The sequence below is a fragment of the Rhamphochromis longiceps genome, linkage group LG12 (assembly GCF_057381845.1).
Source record: "Rhamphochromis longiceps isolate RC_006_pf linkage group LG12, R_longiceps_female_GT1.1, whole genome shotgun sequence".
Lineage (NCBI taxonomy): Eukaryota > Metazoa > Chordata > Actinopteri > Cichliformes > Cichlidae > Rhamphochromis > Rhamphochromis longiceps.
This window is the reverse complement of record NC_140568.1, coordinates 7,527,037-7,550,996: the sequence shown is the minus strand read 5'-3', so window position 1 is coordinate 7,550,996 and position 23,960 is coordinate 7,527,037. Positions and strand designations below refer to the sequence as shown.

Below are 23,960 nucleotides of genomic sequence, written 5' to 3'. Positions count from 1 at the left end.
TGTTAAGATTGACCTGTTGAGAACCACAATTTTGCACAGAGATTTTGGAGAGCAGGTGCTTGAGCCAGCAAAGGGCACATAGGTTTTTACAAGATAAATAAGCTGAGCTCATTAGCAGTCCCTTTACATGCTTATGAATTTATTTATTTTAACACTGATACACTGATGCAGATGTCTATCACATCAAAATTCAAACCCAGCAGACTCCTACAGAATTATAAGTTCGCACGGAGACAATGGTATTTGTATTCATTATTTTTACATAGAGTTTTCAGGTGATAATAAATCTCCCTTACCCTTCTTACTGTTATATGGCCTGATGCACAACAGAAGAGAGCTGTTACCCTCTGCTGCCTGCTGTAGTTGCCCTTTTTTTCTAGTTTCTTTTACTGCATTTTTTTGTCTGCAAATTAAAGGTGGGACCAGTTATAAAAAATAGTTATTGGACATTACTTTTTAAAATTATGAATTGATACAATGGATCAAATTTAAAATCAAAAATATGAAATCATAAAATATAAGTAATTGTTTTTAAAATTCTTGGAAAAAGAGCATTCATCAAAGAAGAGGCCTCGACCACCACCTGTATGGAGCCAAAGGAGTCACACACATCAAATAATTAAGTGTACAATAAAATATTGTTTGTTTTTCAAATATGACCACATATTTTCATTATGGTTGAAAATCACCTTCATGCCTACAAATATAATTCACTAATGTTTTCTGGGCTTCATCGAATTTACTGAGCATCTGTGCATGGAGAGACTTATCTCAGAGAAAACACAGGAATGATCAGTGAGAGCGTTATCAGACATCTGCGCCAGAGCAAATTAATAACAGATATTGGCAGGGGTTGTAATGTTTCTACAGTTCCCTCTGCCAGCACCTTTTGACAAAAAGGAAGGTAAAAGCGTAACGTTTTCATGTTTGGATGTCACAGTGAGATGCTGGTTAGTCATATAGTCATATACTTTTTTATACTTCTTTTATACTTCTGAAATGATTTTAGTGTGATTATAAAACAGATTAAATCATAAAAAAGTAATAAAGAAACCAGGAAGTTACCATGTTTTACTATAAAGAGGCAGATGAAGGTCTGGACTGAAACAAAAGCTGGAAGCTGCTGCATTTGATTGTCAGAGGGTGAGCTGCAGTCTAAAACAGTCCACTAGATGGCCCTGAATTTGTGGTTCAGGAACTTGAACTTCACACATGTCTGATGTTCTGGGTCCTTTTCTTTTGTTAAGAGCTGTTGAAAATCAATCTGCCATTGTTCTGTGTCCAGTCTGTGTCTTCATGTCTGCCCTGGTCCCACGTCTCTGTGTTCCCACTGTTGCAGTGTCTGTCTCTGCTTCTGAGTCTGTGTCTATAAGTTTCCTGTTTTACTCTGAAGGTCTGTGTCTTATGTTAATGTGTTTTGCTTCCCTTGTCACGTTAGGCCTGATCTGTCCCAGCGTGTTTCCCTTCTGTCCCCCATTCCCTGATTGCTCCTCTGTGTGTTTAAGCGCTGTGTTTTCCTTTGTCTGTGCTGTGGTCTCCATCTTACTATACTGTGTTCTGCCGGTTAGCCTGTTTTTCTTTTGTTAATATTTGAAGTTTAGTTAGTTTTCTGTTCTTTTGCTGTGTAGCATTAAAGCTGAGTTCTGAGTTCATATTCATCTCTGTGAGTCTGCACATTGGGTCCTCTATTCCTGCCTGCACACACCCTTCATTTGACATAAATCCCTTTTATATATGAAATATTTATGAATAGTAGTTTATTTAGGAATATTTATTTATAATTCTTTGTATTGTTCATTAATTTATTCATCCATCCATCCATCCTCATCCGCTTTGTCCGGGGCCGGGTCGCGGGGGCAGCAGCCTAAGCAAAGAGGCCCAGACCTCCCTCTCCCCAGCCACCTCCTCCAGCTTATCCGGGGGAATACCAAGGCTTTCCCAGGCCAGCCGAGAGATATAATCTCTCCAGCGTGTCCTGGGTCTGCCCCGGGGCCTCCTCCCGGTGGGACATGCCTGGAACACCTCACCCAGGAGGCGCCCAGGGGGCATCCTTGTCAGGTGCCCGAACCACCTCAGCTGGCTCCTTTCGATGTGGAGCAGCAGCTGCTCTACTCTGAGCCCCTCCCGGATGGCCGAACTTCTCACCCTATCTCTAAGGGAGAGGCCAGCCACCCTTCGGAGGAAGCTCATTTCTGCCGCTTGTATCCGCGATCTCGTTCTTTCGGTCACTACCCACAGCTCGTGGCCATAGGTGAGGGTAGGGACGTAGATCGACCGGTAAATTGAGAGCTTCGCTTTTACACTCAGCTCCCTCTTCACCACGACGGACTGGTGCAGCGTCCGCATTACTGCAGCTGCAGCCCCAATCCGTCTGTCGATCTCCGGCTCCCTTCTCCCATCACTCGCGAACAAGACCCCGAGATACTTGAACTCCTCCACTTGGGGCAGGAACTCATCCCCGACCCGGAGTGGGCACTCCACCCTTTTCCGGCTGAGAACCATGGCCTCAGATTTGGAGGTGCTGATCCTCATTCCCGCTGCTTCACACTCGGCTGCGAACCGTTCCAGTGCAAGCTGGAGGCCCTCACCCGATGAAGCCAACAGAACCACATCATCTGCAAAAATCAGAGATGAGATTCTGAGGCCACCAAAGCGAAAGCCCTCCGCCACTTGGCTGCGCCTAGAAATCCTGTCCATAAAAATTATGAACAGAACCGGAGACAAAGGGCAGCCCTGGCGGAGCCCATCACCCACCAGGAACGAGTCTGACTTATTGCCGGCAATGCGAACCAAGCTCTTGCAACGGTTGTATAGGGATCGAATGGCCCGTAGCAATGGGCCAGACACCCCATATTCCCGCAACACCTCCCACAGGACACCCCGAGGGACACGGTCGAATGCCTTCTCCAAGTCCACAAAACACATGTAGACTGGTTGGGCAAACTCCCATGCACCCTCAAGTATCCTGGAGAGGATAAAGAGCTGGTCCAGTGTTCCGCGACCAGGACGAAAACCGCATTGTTCCTCCTGTATCCGAGGTTCGACTAACGGACGAACTCTCCTTTCCAGCACCCTGGCATAGACTTTCCCAGGGAGGCTGAGGAGTGTGATCCCCCTGTAGTTGGAACACACCCTCCGGTCCCCTTTCTTAAAGATGGGGACCACCACCCCGGTCTGCCAGTCCACAGGTACTGCCCCTGATCTCCACGCAACACGTAATTTATTCATGAAAATAAAAAATAATTGTTTTGAATTAATGAATTTCTTATTGCATGCTTTATTGTACAATTAATTATTGAAAAACAAAATGCGAGATTGTTTGTAATCTTTGCTAACCACAACATGACCTGATCGCTGGATTGAAAGTTTCGTTTTTTGCTTTAGCATCATTATTCCTGCGATGTCTTGACACAACTAAGTGTTTGAAAATGCTCTTGTGTTCCAAGCAAGCTTTTGTTTTCAAGCTACTCTGTCTCTTCTTATATGATGCCCTCCATTTATTTATAGTTCAGTTCAGTCATGACTGCAATTTGGTTCTCTTGTTAATCTTTAAGGTATGTTTAACCGCTGTTCACACGTGTGTATTTCTTTATCCCCCAACATGTTCTATTTAATATGCACTGCTATTGATTTATTTCTTATAGCAACATCCTTAAAAACACATTAGAGAAGAAAATATGATGATTGAAACAAGGTTATTTATGTTTTCTTTCCATTGTCTAAGCACAAACACTATAACAATTTTAAGACAAAACGAGTTTATGAAAATCAAACATCTCTTTAAGATTTACACCAACCTATAAAATATACTGTACAGAAATTTTTTGTTATAATGCTATTTTACATATTCACATACATACATATTTTGCACTTAGTGCAATATTTTGTCTCGTCACATACTGACTTAATTGCAATATTTACATAAAAATAGTCCAGTTTGACATCTTTACATGAATTTGAGGACATTTCATCACTCTGAAATTTTTACATGTTTAACAAAACAGAAAAGCCAAACATGACAAAGCGTCATAATAAGTGCCATTCACTGTGTGTCGGTAGTTTATATTTGGTGATTCTTGGCTGGTGTGTCAGAGCTTAGACGTCTATAAACCGCCTCTCCTTTACTGATGGAGCTCTGATCTTGTGTCGACACAGCGGGCAGGTGCCAAACTCTTGACAGACTCTGGAGTCACAGTGTTTACATAAACACCGGTGGCCACAAGGCAGTGTGATTCTGGCCTCCTTCACCATGCACACCACACAGACGTTATCTATAACCAGAAGAGAGAGACTCTAATTACAAATGCGACATCAGGCATATGTGAGACCACACTATTACAACTGATTTCACTGATCACACTCTGTGGTCAGAAATGTGCAACGGAAATCAGACATTAATGTTTGGAGGGACTGTTTTTACCTGCTGGGATTTCCATGTCAAGACAGGACATGCAGTCATCAGGTCTGAAGTCTGAAACATCAGGAACTGAACCAAAGTGACTGTAAGAATCAGGTGAGATGAGCGGTTCGGGTGCAGGACAGGATCTTCTAGTGCAAAGGAGCTTTGTTTTTTTGGAGCCTGCAGCAAAGACAAAAGCATATTTCAACAGTTAGTCATTGTTTATTGCTGTCAGTGCATATGAAATGCTCTGCCTTCACAGAACAGGAAAAACCTGCTGTAAGGCAGATAAAACTGTGGTTCTAGTGAACTTGCCTTGGAGTAAAATGGAGCGCGTCTTCCCGTAAATGTCTATCATGGCCCACAGAGGCTGGCTGAGGTCCACTCCTGTCAGCCACTTGTGCTGCCTGTTGCTGACAGCTACGTATATGCTGCCACCATGAGAAACCCAAAACTCCAGCTCTGAACCTGCTTGGCAGTAGGATTCATTTACAGGCACAGCCCAGTGTCCAGGTTTGTCAGTGAGGTTGGGGATGGCCAAGCAGGGCAGGGGCAGAGATCTGCTTGAGGGTGGCACAGTGGTAAAGCCCACACGCAGAGCTCCCTGCCAGTTGATCGAATCCCTCTCCACTCTCAGCCGAATCCTCTCCTGGACTCTCACTGGACGGTTGCTGAACACCAGCCCATTCTTGAAGGTGTTATCAGTCTTCTCTGCGAGTCGACCTCCATGACTCAAGCGGACCTTTTCTCCCACAGCCTGACGGTGGAAGTTCAGACGACCAAGACAAAGCAGACTGCATCTGTGTGACACCTCTGACTGAAGAACTACAAAGAATAAAAACACACAGTTATGAATGTTGATGTCAAATCATGTTATTTCCAGAGAATTACTTAATAGCAACAATCACAATAACAATAAGTGTCCCTTACATTTGTGATGTGTAGGAACCTCAAAACTATTTTTTTTAACTGAAATTAGGTTGGGTTTTTTTTTTTTGCCTGTCCCGTTTGGTTCTTTTGCCATCAGAATTATTGTCTTAAGGCGAGGAAAGATGCCCAACGGATTTACTTTACCAAATTGACCATCACAGCCTTGCCGCAATGGTCTATTTGATTCACCTTTTATTGTTTATTTTATTTTATTTTATTTTTATTTTCACTTGCTAGATACAGGACAGACTTGAATTGAAATGAGGTTTAAAATTTTAAAAAGTTCAACAAAGATTTTTTCAGTTTAAAGGTCAATTGGTCATGTCGCAAATTTTTATAATTTTCATTCTTATAAAATAATAATAATGATAATAATACTAATAAAAATAAAAATAATGCTGTGTTAATAGGTGAATTGCCATATTAATTGGATTAAAGAAGCTACATATGTCAAGCTGTTTTTAATACTTCATATTAAAGTTAAATTGTGCAAACTGTAGCCAAAATTTCATTTTCATTTTAACAGTACAAAAGCAGACATATAAATAAGTCAGAATAAAACTAGCAAACTCCCGCACTCTTGTTTTTGCAAAGCATGCGGAAATCTGGACGTCTTTCAAGCTGACGAGCTAAAGTCGTTGCACAAAGTTGCATTTGTTTGGTACAAGTTGTCTGAGTGGTAAACTTAGTTCATTATTTGGCACTTTGCTTTGTATTGTGTTGTCTTAACAGGGATACTACTTCTTAAATGACAAAACTGGTGCTGCACTGGAGCACATGCTAGATTTGGGGAAATTTGCAAAATCTTTTGAGCTGCAGCATTTTGCACCCCCTTACTGTGTATTACAATAAAAGTACATAAACAGCTGTTATGTGTTAATTTATGCAACTAAGTATCAGCTTGATAATGATTTGTTTATCAAACTGAGAAATATAGTTCTCTCTAAAGACTTACCAGAGTTCTTGTTTTTATTTTCTCTTGCCATCTTGGAGATGTAGAAAAAACTTGTCATACAAGTCTTGATGCATGATGAGGTCGAGTGTCCTCAAGTCAGGTGTGTTGACTACCTTTTAATCATGGAGTACGTGAGGTTTGAAAACAGAAACACACCCAGACAAAGGGGAGGGACAGAGGGAGGCACCAAAGTTTGGAAATTTACCTGAAGTGTACAATAACAGAACTTGGTGATCTGGGCTTTTATTGTGGATTCCCAGTTTCCTTTCCACCCTTGTTAGTTTAGTATCTTCTCTTTGTGCATTTCCCTCCAGTAGTTTGTTGTTGTTTTAATCAGCTGATTGCCATTCAGTGTGTACATGTAACATCTCTATGGCTCTTCCAGTTTGAAATGTCACATGAGTCTAATCTTGCAATCACTCATCACAATAGCAAATGCAATAGAAAAAATCTAAAACACGAAAATTGAAACATTTCTTCTATTTTTTATAGTTACATTTAATGTTTTATAATAATAATACAAGTTTGTTGTTGAGTTGGTGATATACTTCATATGGCTTTAGCTGAATAAAACAAACTACGTATTCAAAATCTTTTCTTCATATTTATTTAATAAATGTAAATTGTGGAAAATATATCCAAAGTTACCTCTTAGCAGTGTAGATATACAGTAGTTAAACATGTAATAAGTCATAATGAAACTAGCAAACTCTTGTGCTTTCACTTTAGAGAAGAATGTGAAGATCTGGACTTCATCCAAGATGAGAAATTAAAGTCAATGCTGGAAACTGCAGCGTTTCTTTGGTAAAGTCTGAGTTGCAGTTTTAGTCACTAGATGGCTTGTCTTGATTTGTTTTGCTGATGTGACACACCCACACGCAGGTACCTTGTCAGTGTTTTATCGTCAGTGACAAGATTTTTATTTCCACAGAACCATAAAGTTTGTAGTTTCTTTTTCTTATCGCCATCATTTAACACTTCAGTGTGCAGCTCATTATTAGCACTCTTTCTTTGAACTCTAATTGCTTTACGGCACTTTGCAGCTTTTTAATGCTTATGTTTGGATTGTCTTGTTTTTGTGTCACTTAATCAGAGTTTTAACAGTCGTCTATTTCTTTCCTTTTACAAACCATACCAAGAACAATATATTACATGAGAGGGTATGGAGTGAGCTGTACAACACACTTTTTGGGGGTTTTAACAACGCCCCTATGACTACAGCCCTGGCCTTTCAAGAGGAGTTGCTTGTTGCACTAAGTTCTCATGTTTTGCTGTTCTCTCACCTGTACCACCTCAGTGGTTTCCCCCATTTGCCATGTTGTCCTTTCCATGTTTTTTCTTTTGATTTCAAGTTTGAGCATGTTTGTTTTATCCCTCTAGTCTCATTTCTTTCCTCAACCTTATTTTTTCACTCTCTCCATGTTTTAGATTTTTTGCCTGTTTTTTGGTTTTCAGGCTTCATCTGCTCCTCCTGAATGGTTTGATTCCACAAAATGACTAAACGGACCATCGCCTGGATTTAAAGGTTTTGAATTTTCCGAGAGTTTGGAGTCCTGAATGTGGGGCTTTTATGGATCCTTTTTCCAAGTGGGCATATCGACATTTCTGATGACTTCGATCCAAATCCAAACATTCACATTTAAATAATTATATAGTTCAAGTTCGAGTTCAAGTTTATTTATATAGCACTTTTAAAACAACAGGTGTTGACCAAAGTACTGTACAATAAAATGGACAAGGCAATAAACATAAAAAAACTGAATAGTGTTTTAGAAGAGAATAACATCCTTAAAAAGAGAATAAAATCATAAAAAAAGAATAATAGTAACAAACTCATGAAGAACCAAAAGCCAGAGATTAAAAATGGGTCTTTAGACGACTTTTAAAAGTATCCAGTGTTGGGGAGGATCTGATATGCAAAGGCAATGTATTCCAAAGTTTGGGGGCAGTCACAGCAAATGCCCAGTCTCCTCTATGTTTTAATTTGGACCTAGGGATAACAAAAAGCATTTGGTCTGCAGACTTCAAGGATCTTGGGGGAGAATACCAGGTTAGGAGATCAGCAAGATGTGTAGGGGCTAGTCCATGCAACGACTTAAAAACAAGTGTTAAGATCTTAAAGTCAGTTCGAAAGCTGACTGGCAGCCAGTGTAGTGATGGAAGTATAGGAGATATATGATCTCGCTTGCGTGTGCCAGTTAGGAGCCGTGCTGCAGCGTTTTGAACTAGCTGCAGTCGACCGATTGATGAAGAGGTGAACCAGAGTAGATACTATTACAGAAGTCGAGGCGAGATGAGATGAAGGCATGGATCGCTTTCTCAAAATCTCTGAAACAGAGAAAGGGCTTAACTTTTGTAATTAGGCAAAGATGAAAGAAACTGGTTTTGACTACATTATTTATCTGTTTATCAAATGTTAAATTGCTGTCAAAATCACCCCTAAATTTCTTGCAAATGATTTTTTATAATTTTCTCAGGGGCCAAGGTCATAATGGTCAGAAGGACCAAAGACAATGACCTCAGTTTTCTATTCATTTAGATTTAGAAAATTTAGAGGCATCCATGCTTTGACATCTTCTAGACAATCAAACAGTCCCTTCAGAGGATTGACAGATTTTCATTTAGTGGAAGGTTAATCTGAGAATCATCTGCATAACAGTGAAAAGAAATTCCATGTTTTTTAAAAATAGATTCCAACGGGAGAAAAAAGGATTGGACCAAGGATAGAGCCCTGGGGGACCCCACAAAAAGGGTCCTCTTTGGAGACAATGTGTCTCTGAATCTAACAGAGAAAGTACGATTAGATAAGTAGGATTTAAACCATTCCAAAGTAAGCCCTTTAATTCCGGCACATTGTTCCAGTCGAGAGATAAGAATCCTGTGATCTACTGTGTCGAAAGCAGCACTGAGGTCTAATAATATTAAAATAGCAGAATCTCCAGAGTCGGTAAAAGTTAAAAGGTCATTAGAAACTTTTAAAAGAGCGGTTTCAGTGCTATGCCAATGTCATGTTATTCTAAGAAGGTCTGGAGGGACAATTTTCTCCAGCACTTTTGACAAAAAGGACAATTTAGAGATTGGGCGGTAATTTGATAGAACTGTTGAGTCCAGATTCTGCTTTTTAAGGATGGGTTCCACCACAGCATGTTTAGAATCAGAGGGAACAGACCCAGACTGAAGACTGCTATTGACAATAGAAAGCAGACATGTACCAGCAGTGTCAAAAAACATCTTTCAGTAACCTAGGTGGAATGATATCCAGGGTACATTTTGAAGGTCTCAAGTTTCTGACAACTTCATTAAGTAATGAAAGGGATACTGGCTCGAAGTGATCAAAAACAGCCAAGGTTGGAGTATAAACACCTGGGTCAGAAATGGGAGGAATAATGTGGGATCTAATATCTACAATTTTATTAATGAAGAATTTCATTAGATTCCAACTTGTGTTCACTGCTATATGAGGATCAGCAGTGGGAGGATTAAGAACTGAGTTTATAATACCAAATTAAATCCGAGGTTTATGACAGTTGTTGGACACGATCTTGGAAAAGTATTTTATTTTAGCTGCTCTTACAACTTTCTGGCAACTTGACAGGGATTCTCTAAGTGCCTCAAACGACACTTGGAGATGGTTTTTTTTCCATTTTCTTTCCGCTTTTCTACATGCCCGTCTGCATTCCCTGGTGTCATTATTTAACCACGGTTGGGTTTTAGGTTTTAGATACCTAGTGGTACAAGGAGCAATGGAATCCAGTATTTCCAGACAAGCTGAGCTGAACAAGGAAAGCAGACTATCAGTGGTTGAATGAGTGGTACTGTCAGTAGGTGATGCCGGATTTAGATTTTTGTAGGAATGGGCAAAGCGATCTGCTGTATTTGAATTAATCGTGCAAGATCGGAGCTTGGGCACAACAGATCTACCAGGCTGACCTGAAAAGGGAAACTCAAATAGGACAGGCATGTGGTCCGAAAAATGTATATTACAGATTTCAGTGTCAGTGACTGATAGGCCGTAAGAGAGTACGAGAACCAGGGTATGACCGCGTTCGTGAGTTGGGCCTTTGACTGACTGGACAAGATTAAAGGAGTCTATAAGGTTTAAAAAAATCATTGGTCAGTGGGGTATCTAAACAGCAAATATGAATATTAAAATCTCGTATGATTAAAACACTGTCATATTTTGGTAGAACACCAGCCAAGAATTCAGAAAAGTCTTGTATAAAGTTCTTATTATAGTTAGGAGGTCAACACACCAGCGCACATAGCACCGGAGTGGACAAGTGGATTTCATATAAACGTATATTTGTGGATTAAAGGGTAAAAATGTTAAAGGATAAAGGGTAATGTTTGGTGACAACAACATGACCTGATCAGTGATTTGAGAGTGTAATTTTTTTATGCATATTTGCATCATTATTCTTCCTACGTGCAAACACAAATGCACGTTTGGAAATGAACACATTGTAGCACATTTCTGTTCTTACAATCAGCCACACAGTCTGCTCTTATCTGAAAACCAACATTTATTTTTACTTCCGCTCATTCCTGACTGTAGAGATATGAGCTGTAGACAGATGCTTCTTTTCCTAAACACACTTCACTGAAAAAAATTGTTTTTGAGGGTTTTGTTACAGCATGTACCCTTAAAACATAATAGAGTTTATGTTTTTTACCATCAACACATTACAATTTTCAGACATACAAAAATACAACACTGCTTTAAGATTTGCATCGAGGTAGAAAAGTGCACTGTACAGACAAAGTTATCATTATAAATAATATAGAAATAGCAGCAGATTTTGCATTTAGTGCAGTATTTTCACTGTAACAGTCACTCTGTAACTTCTCTTTGGTGATTTCTGGCTTCTGTCTAGGAGCTCAGACCAGACTTGAAACACACCACTACTCACAAGATCAGAGCTGATGAAGCTCTGATCTTGTGTCGACACAGCGGGCAGGTGCCAAACTCCTGAAAAACTCTGGAGTTGCAGTGTTTACATAAACACCGGTGGCCACACGGCAGTGTGATTCTGGCCTCCTTCACCATGCACACCACACAGGTTATATCTGTGAGCAGAAGAGAGAGATCCTGAATTAGAAAAATGTGACATCAGGAAATGAGACCACACTCTGTGTGAAATGTGCAACTGAAATCAGATAGCGACTTTTGAAGGGACTGTTTTCACCTCCTGGCATTTTCATGTCAAGACAGGAGATGCAGTCATCACAACTGAAGTCCGAAACTGAACCAAAGTGGCTGTAAGCATCAGGTGAGGTGAGGGGTTCAGGTGCAGGACAGGATCTTTTGGTACAAAATAGATCTTTTTTCTCTGAGCCTGCAGCACAGAGAAAATAATATTTTAAAAGTCATTCAGACAACATTTATCGCTGTCAGAACATGGGAATTGCTGTGCCTTCACAGAACAGGAAAAACCTGCTGTAAGGCAAATATAACTGTAGTTGAACTTGCCTAGGAGTAAAATGGAGCGCGTCTGGCCGTAGACGTCTATCATGGCCCACAGAGGCTGGCTGAGGTCCACTCCTGTCAGCCACTTATACCGCCTGTTGCTGACAGCTACGTATATGCTGCCACCATGAGAAACCCAAAACTTCAGCTCTGAACCTGCTTGGCAGTAGGATTCATTTACAGGCACAGCCCAGTGTCCAGGCTTGTCAGTGAGGTTGGGGATGGCCATGCAGGGCAGGGGCAGAGATCTGCTTGAGGGTGGCACAGTGGTAAAGCCCACTGAACACCAGCCCATTCTTGAAGGTGTTCTCAGTCTTCTCTGCGAGTCGACCTCCATGACTCAAGCGGACCTTTTCTCCCACAGCTTGATTGTGGAAGGTCAGAGGACCAAGACAGCGTGAGCTGCATCTGTGTGACACCTCTGACTGAAGAACTACAAAGATAGAAAATGGAAACATATGAAACCATGTCTGTGTCCTAAGATTTATTCAAGATTTTTTAACTGCACATTTTTCAGGTAGGTGACATATCACATTTACTTAATTAAAAGAAGCTACATATCAAAGTTATTGCTTCATATTTAATAATACATTTAAAGCCAAAGTTTCCTCTTAATAGTCTAGAAATAGATAAACATGTAAACAGAAAACTGCTGTGGTTTCACAAAGAAGCTTGTTTGGTCTGGACTTCATCCAAGCTGAGAAATTCAGTGCTGGAGATTGCAGTGTTTGTTTGGTGAAGTCTGTGTTGCCGTCTCAGTCCACTAGATGGCCTGTGTTGATTTGTTTTCTGTGTTTTATCATCATTGGAAAGATTTTAATTTCCAAAGAAACAAAGCTTCTAGTTTCTTTTTATAAGAAACTTCAGTGTGCAGCTCATTATTAGCACTCTGTCTTTGAACTCATTTGCTAATCACTTGCTTTATGGCACTTTGCTGTTTTTCAATGTTTACTTTTGCATTGTCTTGTTTCTATATTATGTTTCTGTAAAAGAATGAAATGAGCTGCTGTAAGTTGATTTTTGCAACCAAACATCATCTTGATAATGATTCCTTTATCAAACTGAGATATAAAATTCTCTGTAAAGACTTACCAGCGTTCTTGTTCTTACTTTCTCTTGCCATCTTGAAGGTGCAAATAAATCTTGTCATGCGAGTCCTGATGGATGATGAGGTTGAGAGTCATCAAGTCATGAGTGTTAACTACCTTTGAATGATGAAGTACGTGAAGTATGAACACACGCCCAGCATCACCAGTAAAGGGAATGGGGAGGGACAGAGGGAGGCACCAAAGTTTGGAAAATTACCTGATGTGAACAATAACATAATTTGGTGATTTGATTATTAGTCATTTCCTCTTTTATTTTTTTATTCCAATGTTCTTTGCACCCTTGTTAGTTTCGTCAGATTCTCCACCTTGGTTTGAGAAAATTATTTTAATTATTTAATCATCTGTACCACCTCTGTGGCTTCTCCTATTTCCTGTGTTGTTCTTTCAGTAGTGACGTATTGCTGCTGTCGTTCTAATTTTCTTTTATTCCCCTTTTGAATTCAAGTTTGAACTTTTCTTCTATTTTATACATGTTGTAGATCTTTTGCCAGTTTTTTGGATTTCAGGCATCCTCTGCTCCTCCTGAATGGTTTGAATCCACAAAATGATTGAAACGACCATCGTCTGGATTTAAAGTTTTTGAATTTGGAATTTTTCCAAGAGTTCGGAGTCCTGAATTTGGGGCTTTTTTGAGCTCTTTGTTACAGTGGACATACCAACATTTATGGTCATCTAAATTTTAACTTGTGTTCACAGTTGGGTGTGTTGGAGCGCCAATATCAGCTAAATGAAGACATCAGGAAACCTAAAGACCAGTGTTGGTCAAGTTACTTGAAAATAGTAATTAGTTACTAATTAGTGACTACTGAAAGTAATCCTGTTACTTTACTGGTTACTTTTTTCAATAGTAATTATTTACTTTATTACTTAGTTACTTTTTAAAAACATGATACACAACTTGAATATCTAATAAAGCAATAGACATTTTATCCCAATTCTATTTATTCTGCAAAATCCATCATATAAAATTGAATCAAGTGAAAAAGTCTCTTTTAAAAATTGTTTTATTAGTTTTAATCTTTTAACTTTATGCATATTGCATTAAGCAAAAATTATACATGCAAGTCTTTGACTTGGAGACATTTTTTTAACCTACTTTCTGCATATTCCAGCATATAAAATAAAATTATTTTTTTGTGTTTATATTCACTCTTTCAAATAGATGCAAGTAAAACACAGCAATAAATAAATAAAATCAAAGATTCAGTGGCACTAAGTCCTGTCACTCTTGAGTCTATTTTCACCTGTTTAGCAGGAGTGGAGCAGGCGGAGGTTTGCCTGGTGCTGCAGCGGTCATGTCAGTGGGGGGATGCCGGGGTTTCTCTGTGAATTTCACATTCCTGTTCAGTGTGTACAGTGGAAGCTAATGTTTTTGTCACTTTTTACGGAATCAAACTCAAAGTAAGGTCAGTACGTCCACGCTTTAAACGCTGGATGGCCGTACTGTCTCCCACACTTCATATTATCCATTGCTGATCAACACACATCTGTTGTTGCCACGGGCGTCGCACGCTCGTACGTCATTGTCACGAGACACTCCCGCGAACAAAATCACGGTTTAGTAACGCAGCGTGCTTACAGGAAAGTAACAGTAATCTAATTACTTTTTTTGCAATAGTAATCCCTTGCTTTACTCATTACTTGAAAGCACGTTACCTTAAATGCGTTACTGCCCATTTCTGCTCACACCAAAGGTCTTACTGTTGTTACGTTTTCTGTTCACAGATTGATTTAATATTGTTAGTTTTTACTCATAAACACCAACTTTAAGTACTGAACACAAACTCAAAGGCAGCACAAACATGTCTGATTGTGTTAATTTTAGCCTTCAAGGACAAAGTGCAAACAAATATTTGCTGTTTCAGTTTATTTTGACCACTTTTATGTAATAATTCACTCTGATTATTTATTTTTAGTTTGATGAAACATTTTATAAATATTGAAATATGTAAAAATCAAGTAATGATGGAACTAGGTTCATTTACTTTCACATTTAAAGAATTATATAAACACATGTTTGTGAATTAAAAGGTAAAAAATGTGTTTGTGTTAAATTAAGATCGCTATGGTTATGTTTGGTGGCCACAACATGACCTGATCAGTGATTTGGGAGTGTAGTTTTTCTATTATCAGCCACACAGTCTGCTCTTATCTGAAAACCAACATTTATTTTCACGTCCGCTCATTCCTGACTGTAGAGACATGAGCTGTAGACAGATGCTTCTTTTCCAAAACACGCTTCATTGAAAAATATTGTTTTTGAGGTTATTTTTAACCCTTAAAACATAACAGAGTTTATCTTTTTTACCATCAACACATTACAATTTTTAGACAAAAATGCAACACTGCTTTAAGATTTACATCGAGGTAGAAAAGTACGCTGTACAGACAAAGTTATCATTATAAATAATATAGAAATAGCAGCATATTTTGCATTTAGTGCAGTATTTTCACTGTTACAGTCACTCTGTAACTTCTCTTTGGTGATTTCTGGCTTCTGTCTCGGAGCTCAGACCAGCTCCTCTGCCGATGGAGCTCTGATCTTGTGTCGACACAGCGGGCAGGTGCCAAACTCCTGAAAAACTCTGGAGTTGCAGTGTCTACATAAACACCGGTGGCCACACGGCAGTGTGATTCTGGCCTCTTTCACCATGCACACCGCACAGGTTATATCTGTGAGCAGAAGAGAGAGATCCTGAATTAGAAAAATGTGACATCAGGAAATGAGACCACACTCTGTGTGAAATGTGCAACTGAAATCAGCAATGTTTAAAGGAACTCTTTTTACCTGTTGGGACTTCTGTGTCAAGACAGGAGATGCAGTCATCATCAGTGAAGTCTGAAACATCAGAAACTGAACCAGCAAGTGAAGTGAGAGATTCAGGTGGAGGACACGATCTTCTAGTGCAAAACAGCTCATGTTTCTCTGAACCTGCAGCAAAGAGAAAAAAATGTTTTAATAGGCATTCAGACATTTATCACTGTCAGAGCATGCTGTGCCTTTGGACACCGAGAAAAGCTGCTGTAAGGCAAATATAACTGTGGTTCTAGTGAACTTGCCTAGGAGCAAAATGGAGCACGTCTGCCCGTAGATGTCTATCATGGCCCACAGCGGCTGGCTGAGGTTCACTCCTGTTAGCTTCTTACACGGCCTGTTGTTGACAGCTACGTATATGCTGCCACCACGAGAAACCCAAAACTCCAGCTCTGAACCTGCTTCACAAACAGATTCATCCAGTGGAACAGCCCAGTGTCCAGGCTTGTCAGTGAGGTTAGGAATGGCCATGCAGGGCAAAGGTAGAGATCTGGCTGAGGGTGGCACGTTGGTAAAGCCCACACGCAGAGCTCCATCCCAGATGAATGAATCCCTCTGCACTCTCAGACGAATCCTCTCCTGGACTCTCACTGGACGGCTGCTGAACACCAGCCCATTCTTGAACGTGGCCTCAGTCTTCTCTGCGAGTCGACCTCCATGACTCAGGCAGATCTTTTCTCCCACAGCCTGACGGTGGAAGTTCAGAGGACCGAGACAGAGCAGACTGCATCTGTGTGACACCTCTGACTGGAGAACTACAAAGAATAAAAACACAAACACAACAAATTATTTTACAGGCAGAACATGGTTTAGTAAATGAAAATCACTACTGTAACAATATACTTGCATTTAATGGTTAATTAACAGGTTCTATGATCTATCATTAGTCAGATTCAAGCTGTGTGAGTGTGATCATTTACTTTAACAAAACATTCTTGTGAAATTTTATTTGTTAATATTTGATCTATGTATTAGTAATTATACTTTAAATCATGTTAACGTAACTAATATAGTAGTTCAAGAGTGTTCACTTTTGACTAGTACATGAAGTTTCATCCACGCTTAGTAACCTTAAGCTTAAAGCGAACTCTACAAGTTGCCTCATCTATCTGTCAACGGTGAGTTGCAGTCAGCTTCGTCTGCAGTTTCAAAGATTTATCTTGCAGGTGTGACTCACACAGTTATTGTGTATACCTTCATCAGTAACAAGCAGACCATTTCCTGTAAAATATAAACTTTCTGTTCTCCCTCTCTTATCTGCAGTGGTGCCACAGCCATAAAACATTTCTTAATCAACAGTTTAGAAAATATCTTTTACACACAAAAAGAAAAAAAATGCTACTAACATGTGAAATTGAATTTGCATTGCTCTTTCATTTAGTAAAATCAATTACAACTTTTTCTTGTTGCTTTTTATGCATCAAATTCTCTATAAGGACTTACCGGAGTTCGTGTTGTTGCTCTCCTTCACCATCCTGAAGAGATAAGTAATATTTCTCATATGCGTCTGAATAGAAGATGTGATCGCGTCTGTGTGTTGGTCTGGAGCACATGTGGTTTGGAAACAGAAACAATTCCAGCATGACAAGTTAAAGAAGTGGGACGGACGGGAGTGAGGGAGGAGCCATACTTTGGAAATTCACCTAAAATCCCCCCCGAAAAAAAAAAGACCAGGGTAGTTTTTTGGTTTTTTTCCCCCATAGATTACTGTTTGTCTCGTGATTTCTTTTTAGGTACTGACCTTTGGAGTAAAAGTTCAAACAAAAAAGCACACAGACACATTATGATTTGTGTGAATTCTGCTCACGTGCAACTAGTTTCATTTTCATTATCTGTAATTATTTTGTGGCTTAGGACAAAAGACAATGTTCATGACGAATAAGAATGTGTTTGGTCCTGTATCACTGTCTCAAAAAGATTTTTCAGTATCGTTTTCTTCACTTAACATGCTGCACTCACTGCTGTTTCTATCAGAAATGCAGTGCAGCCTCCTTCCCATTAAACACATTAAATACCAATTATATTATCTTGTTTTAAGATTTCCATCATGGAAATTTTTCACCATATCAAACATATTATTTCCGGAATGACTGTGAGTGTGAACTTAAAGGAGAATCTAGACATGCCTGCAATGAAAGCACGTGACGCTTCATTACACATCTCTGGCTGGTTGTGATTAATCTCTAAAGCGGATGTGTCGCCCTCTACAGGCGCTATGATTGGCTGCTCAGGTCCCGTGACAGGACGAAATTATAGCTTGTAACAGCTGTGAGATCATGACGTTCGGAAATTTACCAGCTCTCCCCCTTTTCCCAAGAAAATCCCAACATTTCGTCACTGATAGACTGTACGTAAAAGCAGCGATGTGTTCCAACGTGTAAAACTGATTGTGAAATGAGAAGAGCGTGTTGTGTGCACTAATTATGTCATTCAACTTGTATTTTGCGCCTATTGGGTTAAGAATGCAATACTTTCTATATGTCATGCACTTAAAGCATTGAGTACTTTATTTAAAAAACAAAAAAATACAAATAATAAAAGTCATAACCTGATATCTGTAAGTTTACATAAAGGTTTATTATTAAACTGTAATCAAATAGTTAAAGAAATTCCAAGAAACACGAAAAAGAAAAGTCCAGATATGAGGCCGGAAATAGTCCTCCCACAGGACATGTTTAACCTACATGATAATGGGTGAGGAAATTGTGCTAAAGCTATTGCAACACAGAAACCAAGGTCTGCCTGAGTCATTAACTCTTTTCAAAGCAGCCACTGTGCTGCTGCTGTTTCCCAGAAACAAGTCCACAGAATAACTCTAATATAAATCACAACAATTCATTTGCATGATTATAAAATCTGATGGGGTTTTTTTTATGACACATAGTTAAATGACACAGTTGCCTGTCCTCCTCAATAGTTTGTTAATGTGCAAAAACAGAGTGGATTACATGACACATTATTACACTGATAAATAAAATAAGAAATGAGATTTTGCCAGTGAATATGGCATTTAATTTAACCAATGTCCTTTGCCTGACAACTCTGTGTAAGACACATTTTGTTTAAAGAGATTAAAGATATAGATGTGCGACAAATTAAAGTAAAACTCTGTAAGATGCTGGGCCACAGGAGCAACTTTACTGCATTTTTTTTCCTCCCTTAATTCTCAGTGTCCTAATTCAACAAGGTGCTAAAAATGTTCTTCAGAGATTTTGGCCCACACTGTCAAATCTGCAGCAACATCGTTTCTGTGCATCCTTGATGCAAAGCTCCTGTTCCACCACATGTCAAAGGTGTTCTATTAAAATGAAATCTGGTGACTACGGGGGCCAAGTGAGTACAGTGAACTCATTTTCATGTTCAAGAAACCAGTTTGAGATTATTTGAGCTCTGTGACACCCACCAGAACATGTGTGTACTGTGGTTATAAAGGAACAAATGTTGTGAATAACAACACTCAGGTAGGCTGTGGAGTTTAAATCATGTCACTTGGCACTAAGGGGTTCAAAACCAAGAAAATATCCTACCAACAACAAGAAGCCAGGATGGATCCATGGTTTCATTTTGTTTTCATGCCAAATTCTGACCAAATGTCTCAGCAGAATCTTATAATGGCAATTCAGTTCAATCCCGTTTCATTTCTATGGCACCAAATCACAAAAACAGTTGCCTCTAGGTGCTTTATAAAGACCTCACGATAATACAGAGAAAACCCCAACAATAAAACAACCTACTTATGAGCAAGCACTTGGTGACTGTGGGAAGGAAAATGGCATTTTAACAGGAAGAGACTCCCTCAGAACCAGCCTCAAAAGCCTCAAAACTCATGTAAATCATCTTTCTTCTCCATTTCAATACTTGCTTTGAACAGATTGTCTTACTCGCATCTACATGCTTCAGTTCACTGAGTTGCTGCCTGGTAACTGGCTGTTAGATATTTGTATTAACCAGCAGTTGTAGAGGTGTACTTAATGAAGTGGCCAGTGAGTATATATTTGACTAAGGGTGGTGCTTAGATTGATCACCTTTCTGATAATGCCTCGGTGGAGGTAAATAGATTTATAAATAGGAATAGGAAAGAGGAAAATAAATAATGATAGACCAAATCCTCACACATCACAGATTTAAGAATGTCTATCTGTAAACCAAGTCTTTATGTTTAGTTTTTCATTTTATAATTATATAATATACAACAAACATTTAACATTTTCTATATACAAAACTGGACTGTTCTGCTATCAAACTAGGAAACAGGGGAACCCTTCCTCCACTCCTCCTCTTCACTCCAGCTGCACTCACACATGGCAGGCCATCAAAAAATCAACTTGTTCCCACTCCATCTGTTCAAAACGCTATTAATCTGCTGCCTTCCAATAAAAGGCTTGGCTTTCACCGAGGAGCCAATAGAATGGCATTAATGCTGCGAGACCCAGGCCAATCCTAAGCTGCATTCTAATGTGGCCTATCTTTATCAAGGTGCCACTCCATTTCCAGATACTGCTTATTTATGATTTCTGAGGAGGGAGCCAGCGGGAGGCATATGTCTTTCGGAGAACACTAAAATCCGTGTCCAGAGGACTCGCAGGAGACTTCAGATATGGAGCTATCACATGCCAAGCTGTGGATAAGAAGAAATCAAATGTGCGAGTGAAGTTTATTTTTCGGATGTGGTGGCAACTTTGACAAAGATCAGAGACTTTGCTGCTCGTGTTCCTAATTGTTTGACTATCTGGAGACGGAGGGTGTGGTACCAAACTCCGACCTCATCTGCTGGTGAGAGAGCTCGTTCTTTGGCCACCAAATATCTTTTTCTACTTGGATCTCATTGGATGTGTTGATAAGACCTAGAGGAAGAGTTACCAGACTTCCCATGGATCCAAACATCCAGGGGTCTTTCCTGTTTAACAACAGCCTCAACCAGTTCCCCTCAGACATCAAGGCACCAGTGTGCCAGTACTCAATGCCCAACTCCTTCTACAAGCTCAGCCCGGGCCTGAACAGCCAGCTGCAGCCAGGGACGCCTCATGGCATCAGTGACATCCTGAGCCGCTCCATGGTCGGGGTGGGCTCCTCGGGCACCGCCACCCTGCTGCCCGGATACTCCAGCATGGGGGGGTTCAGCCCCTCTGTCACCAGCACTTCCATGTACTACAATCGAGACTACAATTCCTCACTGGGCGGCTTCTCCAAACCCGGCGCTGAGTGCCCGATGAAGAGTCGCAGTGTAAACTGCTGGGCAGAAAGCAGCTGTGAGTGGAGAGGAGGGAGGCAGCAGTGCACCAACAGTGAGTCTAAATACTGCAGAGCGGGCTCAGCAGCAGCAGCAGCTCCTCAGCACTGTCATCACACTCTGATCTTCCACTTTAAAAATGGAAACATTATCCAGTAAATACACAAATTTCAGAATCAGATCTGTTATAAACTTGTTATCTATTGAGTTCAGACTCGAGGTTAGATTTTTGATATGACTAAAACTTTTTCTCTCTTTTTGTATTAAAACCTTGAAAATCCATTTATTAAAATGTAACAATCTGTTGTTTATTAGAGGTTGTGCAGACTAAAGGAAAATACAAACAGATCTTTTAAAAACAATTTATTTAATAAACATGTCAAATATTCATTCAAAAGATTTCATTCAATTATGTAGATGATTGAAAAATTATGTTTCATTTAATTCACAAATGGAGACATTTTACTTCGGTTCAGTGTATAAACAACAAATACATGCAGTCTATGAGGGAAATATATATGTGGTCATTTTTTTCCCTGAGCAATGAGCCAAAATGCTGTGGCATTTCAGGCAGAAATTCAGTCCTGTGTCATACATCCGTTTCCTGTAATGTGTTTTTATTTTATTTTATTTTTCAGGCAGTGGTCCTCTTGGGGAGATGTCCAGCAGGAAAAAACACACCAGGCCGACATTTAGTGGACATCAGATATTTGCTCTGGAGAAAACTTTTGAGCAGACAAAGTATTTGGCAGGGCCAGAGAGAGCGAGACTGGCTTATTCTCTGGGAATGACTGAATCACAAGTCAAGGTAACGTCGCCAGAATCTGCTTACATTTGAGATGAGTGTAAATAAGATTTTTATTTTTGTGTGTGTTCGACAGTTCCACTGATATATATTCCTTGTGGTATATTTGTTTTTTATACCCAGTAGTGTTGACTTGTTTTGAAAGCTGCCACATAAAAAAAGCATACATGTCGTGTGTAAATTCAAGTGCAGCGATAGAAATCTGCAGATCATATACCAGCACATACTCACCCTCAAGCAGAAATGGGGACACAGATTATTTTTCCATACCTTTTCACGTAACACAATGCTTAAAAGAATACTCGATAAGCTGCAGGGCTCCGGTCTACAGGAGTTAGATGACAACTCCCCCGTGCGTTGTGTGTTTTCAGGTTTGGTTTCAGAACCGGCGCACCAAGTGGAGGAAGAAGAGCGCCTCTGAGCCCAGCTCCATACAGACCAACCACTCGGGGCCGGCCGGAGAGGCCTCGGAGAATGAGGTGGAGGACGAGGAGTACAACAAGCCTCTAGACCCCGACTCTGACGACGATAAGATCCGATTGCTGCTGCGCAAACACCGCAGGGCTTTCTCTGTCCTTCGCCTCGGGCCGCACCACATCTGATGCACTTCCTGCAGGCTATAGGCTACACAGGCACACACAGAGACACACGTACAGGCATAAAACTCTCTCAGCACATATGCATGCTGTAATAAATTTCAAACTAGTTTGCAATACGTTTAACTGCTGAGCTGTTTCGCATGATCGGAAAAGGCCCGACAAAAAACATTAAAAGGTCGAACTGACGCAGAGTCTTTAAAAAGTTACTGTAAAAAAATCGATATCTCTGACTTGTTACACAGTTACTTATGTCACAGAAAGTAACCTTAAGTTATTCCTGCACTCCAATTTTGAACAGCTGGGTCGTTTTCAGTTATGCGTATTTCAAAATAAAGCTCTTCTAAATCCTTGTGTGACTTGCATAATGCTGTCGAAATGCTTTAGTAAACTCTATATACCATAAAACACTAAGATCACAGAGCCTTCGCCCCTAAAGTAGACGCTAAAATTAAAAGGCAATGTGAATTTTCTGAATTTACTTTTGAGTATAATTTCCAAGAACAAGGAGATTTTCCGTGATCGTTACAAAAAGGCCAGAGAAGAGAATGCGTGATCATATGACACGCATTCTAACGTATACGGTTTCCAACAAACTAGAAAGGTAGACTTTTTAAAAGTGGGGGTGTGGCCGGAACAATAAAAGGTAAGCAGACAGTGCTGACGTGCTGTAAAGTGTTTTAATCGTCTACAGTTTGTTTGCTTTAATTACATTTTAGCTTGAAGTTGGCTCAAATCCAGGTCTTTGACTTTGCTTTGTACTCATACTTACTTTTTAACCACACTGTAAAAATATCAAGGTGTATGATATAAAAAAAACATTACTGTGCACATTAAATTATAATTAATTATTTATCAGACATGTCTTTTTTTGTCTTTTGTAATGTGAAAAATCAAACTTAAATGTAGACAATTTGGGTCTTGAGTTATGCTGATGTGGTAGCTGGTTAAAGGGGCCAAAGCAAAGGCACAAAAGCTAAAGAAGGTCAAAGGTCAATTCTAGTGTGATTTACTAGTGTGGTGGGGCTTAATTGAAGACAATGACCTCTGCAACCCATTTCAACTTCAAATCAATACCAGCAGAGCAGCTTGGTCACCATTTAGGCTCAGTGACTTGAAGCTGGCTGTGGTTTATCCAGCTGACAGGATATAAGGTCTGATGACTGTGTCCGAACAAAAGCATGGGAACGCCGCTAAGACAATCACATTTTGCTTCAAAGAAAAGTCTGAAAAAAAGGTAGTTGTTCTTGCAAGTGTTAAGAAAGATGTGTTTTGGTCTGGCACACAAGTTCAGACTCCATGTGTGGGTGAGAGAATTCCTTCTCTGACCACCAAATTTCATTTTTCAATTGGAGCTTGTTCGCTGCGTTGCTAACCAGTCCGACCAGCTCCTCTCACACCTCAGTGTGCCAGTACAAAATACCCAACTCCTACATGCTCAGCCTCACATCAGTCACGTACACGAACAGTCAAAAATGTGATTGTTCTTATCTGAGTGTCAAAGTGACAGAGGTGGCTCCAAGTCTTTTATTCTGAAAAACATATTTTGGTCTCTGCTGTTACTGATATTATCTGTTTTTTTTGTTTTGTTGTTGTTGTTGTTTATTCTGGACTTAAATCTGTATCTGAGTCCAACTGCTGCATCAACACAAAG

General features: G+C 39.9%; 3 protein-coding genes and 1 pseudogene across 3 annotated transcripts; 1 reads left to right on the top strand and 3 right to left on the bottom strand.

The window, feature by feature from the left end:
• Positions 1-3,815: 3,815 nt before the first annotated feature.
• On the bottom strand, positions 3,816-6,362 carry LOC146656767 (E3 ubiquitin-protein ligase NEURL3-like). Its single transcript, XM_085426891.1, has 4 exons — positions 6,285-6,362; positions 4,715-5,224; positions 4,421-4,579; positions 3,816-4,271 (listed from the first exon to the last, which is right to left on the bottom strand). The coding sequence occupies exons 1-4, from the start codon at positions 6,340-6,342 to the stop codon at positions 4,096-4,098; spliced, it is 903 nt and encodes a 300-aa protein (XP_085283017.1). The 5' UTR covers positions 6,343-6,362; the 3' UTR covers positions 3,816-4,095.
• A 4,828-nt stretch (positions 6,363-11,190) lies between these two features.
• LOC146656766 (E3 ubiquitin-protein ligase NEURL3-like) lies at positions 11,191-12,874 on the bottom strand (annotated as a pseudogene).
• A 2,421-nt stretch (positions 12,875-15,295) lies between these two features.
• LOC146656765 (E3 ubiquitin-protein ligase NEURL3-like) lies at positions 15,296-17,217 on the bottom strand. Its single transcript, XM_085426840.1, has 4 exons — positions 17,119-17,217; positions 15,921-16,430; positions 15,649-15,792; positions 15,296-15,533 (listed from the first exon to the last, which is right to left on the bottom strand). The coding sequence occupies exons 1-4, from the start codon at positions 17,174-17,176 to the stop codon at positions 15,370-15,372; spliced, it is 876 nt and encodes a 291-aa protein (XP_085282966.1). The 5' UTR covers positions 17,177-17,217; the 3' UTR covers positions 15,296-15,369.
• A 2,980-nt stretch (positions 17,218-20,197) lies between these two features.
• LOC146656764 (homeobox protein Nkx-6.3-like) lies at positions 20,198-23,031 on the top strand. The gene is made up of 3 exons (XM_085426839.1): positions 20,198-20,960; positions 21,544-21,713; positions 22,082-23,031. The coding sequence occupies exons 1-3, from the start codon at positions 20,546-20,548 to the stop codon at positions 22,310-22,312; spliced, it is 816 nt and encodes a 271-aa protein (XP_085282965.1). The 5' UTR covers positions 20,198-20,545; the 3' UTR covers positions 22,313-23,031.
• The last annotated feature ends 929 nt before the right edge of the window (positions 23,032-23,960 follow it).

Coding starts and splice junctions, on each gene's coding strand:
- LOC146656765 (XM_085426840.1), bottom strand. CDS start 17,176: ATGAGAAATATTACTTATCTCTTCAGGATGGTGAAGGAGAGCAACAAC. Junction 16,431..17,118: donor GAGCAACAACACGAACTCCG/GTAAGTCCTTAT, acceptor TATTCTTTGTAG/TTCTCCAGTCAGAGGTGTCA. Junction 15,534..15,648: donor TGACACAGAAGTCCCAACAG/GTAAAAAGAGTT, acceptor TTCTGCTCACAG/ATATAACCTGTGCGGTGTGC.
- LOC146656767 (XM_085426891.1), bottom strand. CDS start 6,342: ATGACAAGTTTTTTCTACATCTCCAAGATGGCAAGAGAAAATAAAAAC. Junction 5,225..6,284: donor AAATAAAAACAAGAACTCTG/GTAAGTCTTTAG, acceptor TATTCTTTGTAG/TTCTTCAGTCAGAGGTGTCA. Junction 4,580..4,714: donor GCGCTCCATTTTACTCCAAG/GCAAGTTCACTA, acceptor TCTTTGCTGCAG/GCTCCAAAAAAACAAAGCTC.
- LOC146656764 (XM_085426839.1), top strand. CDS start 20,546: ATGGATCCAAACATCCAGGGGTCTTTCCTGTTTAACAACAGCCTCAAC. Junction 20,961..21,543: donor GAGGCAGCAGTGCACCAACA/GTGAGTCTAAAT, acceptor TTTATTTTTCAG/GCAGTGGTCCTCTTGGGGAG. Junction 21,714..22,081: donor TGACTGAATCACAAGTCAAG/GTAACGTCGCCA, acceptor GTGTGTTTTCAG/GTTTGGTTTCAGAACCGGCG.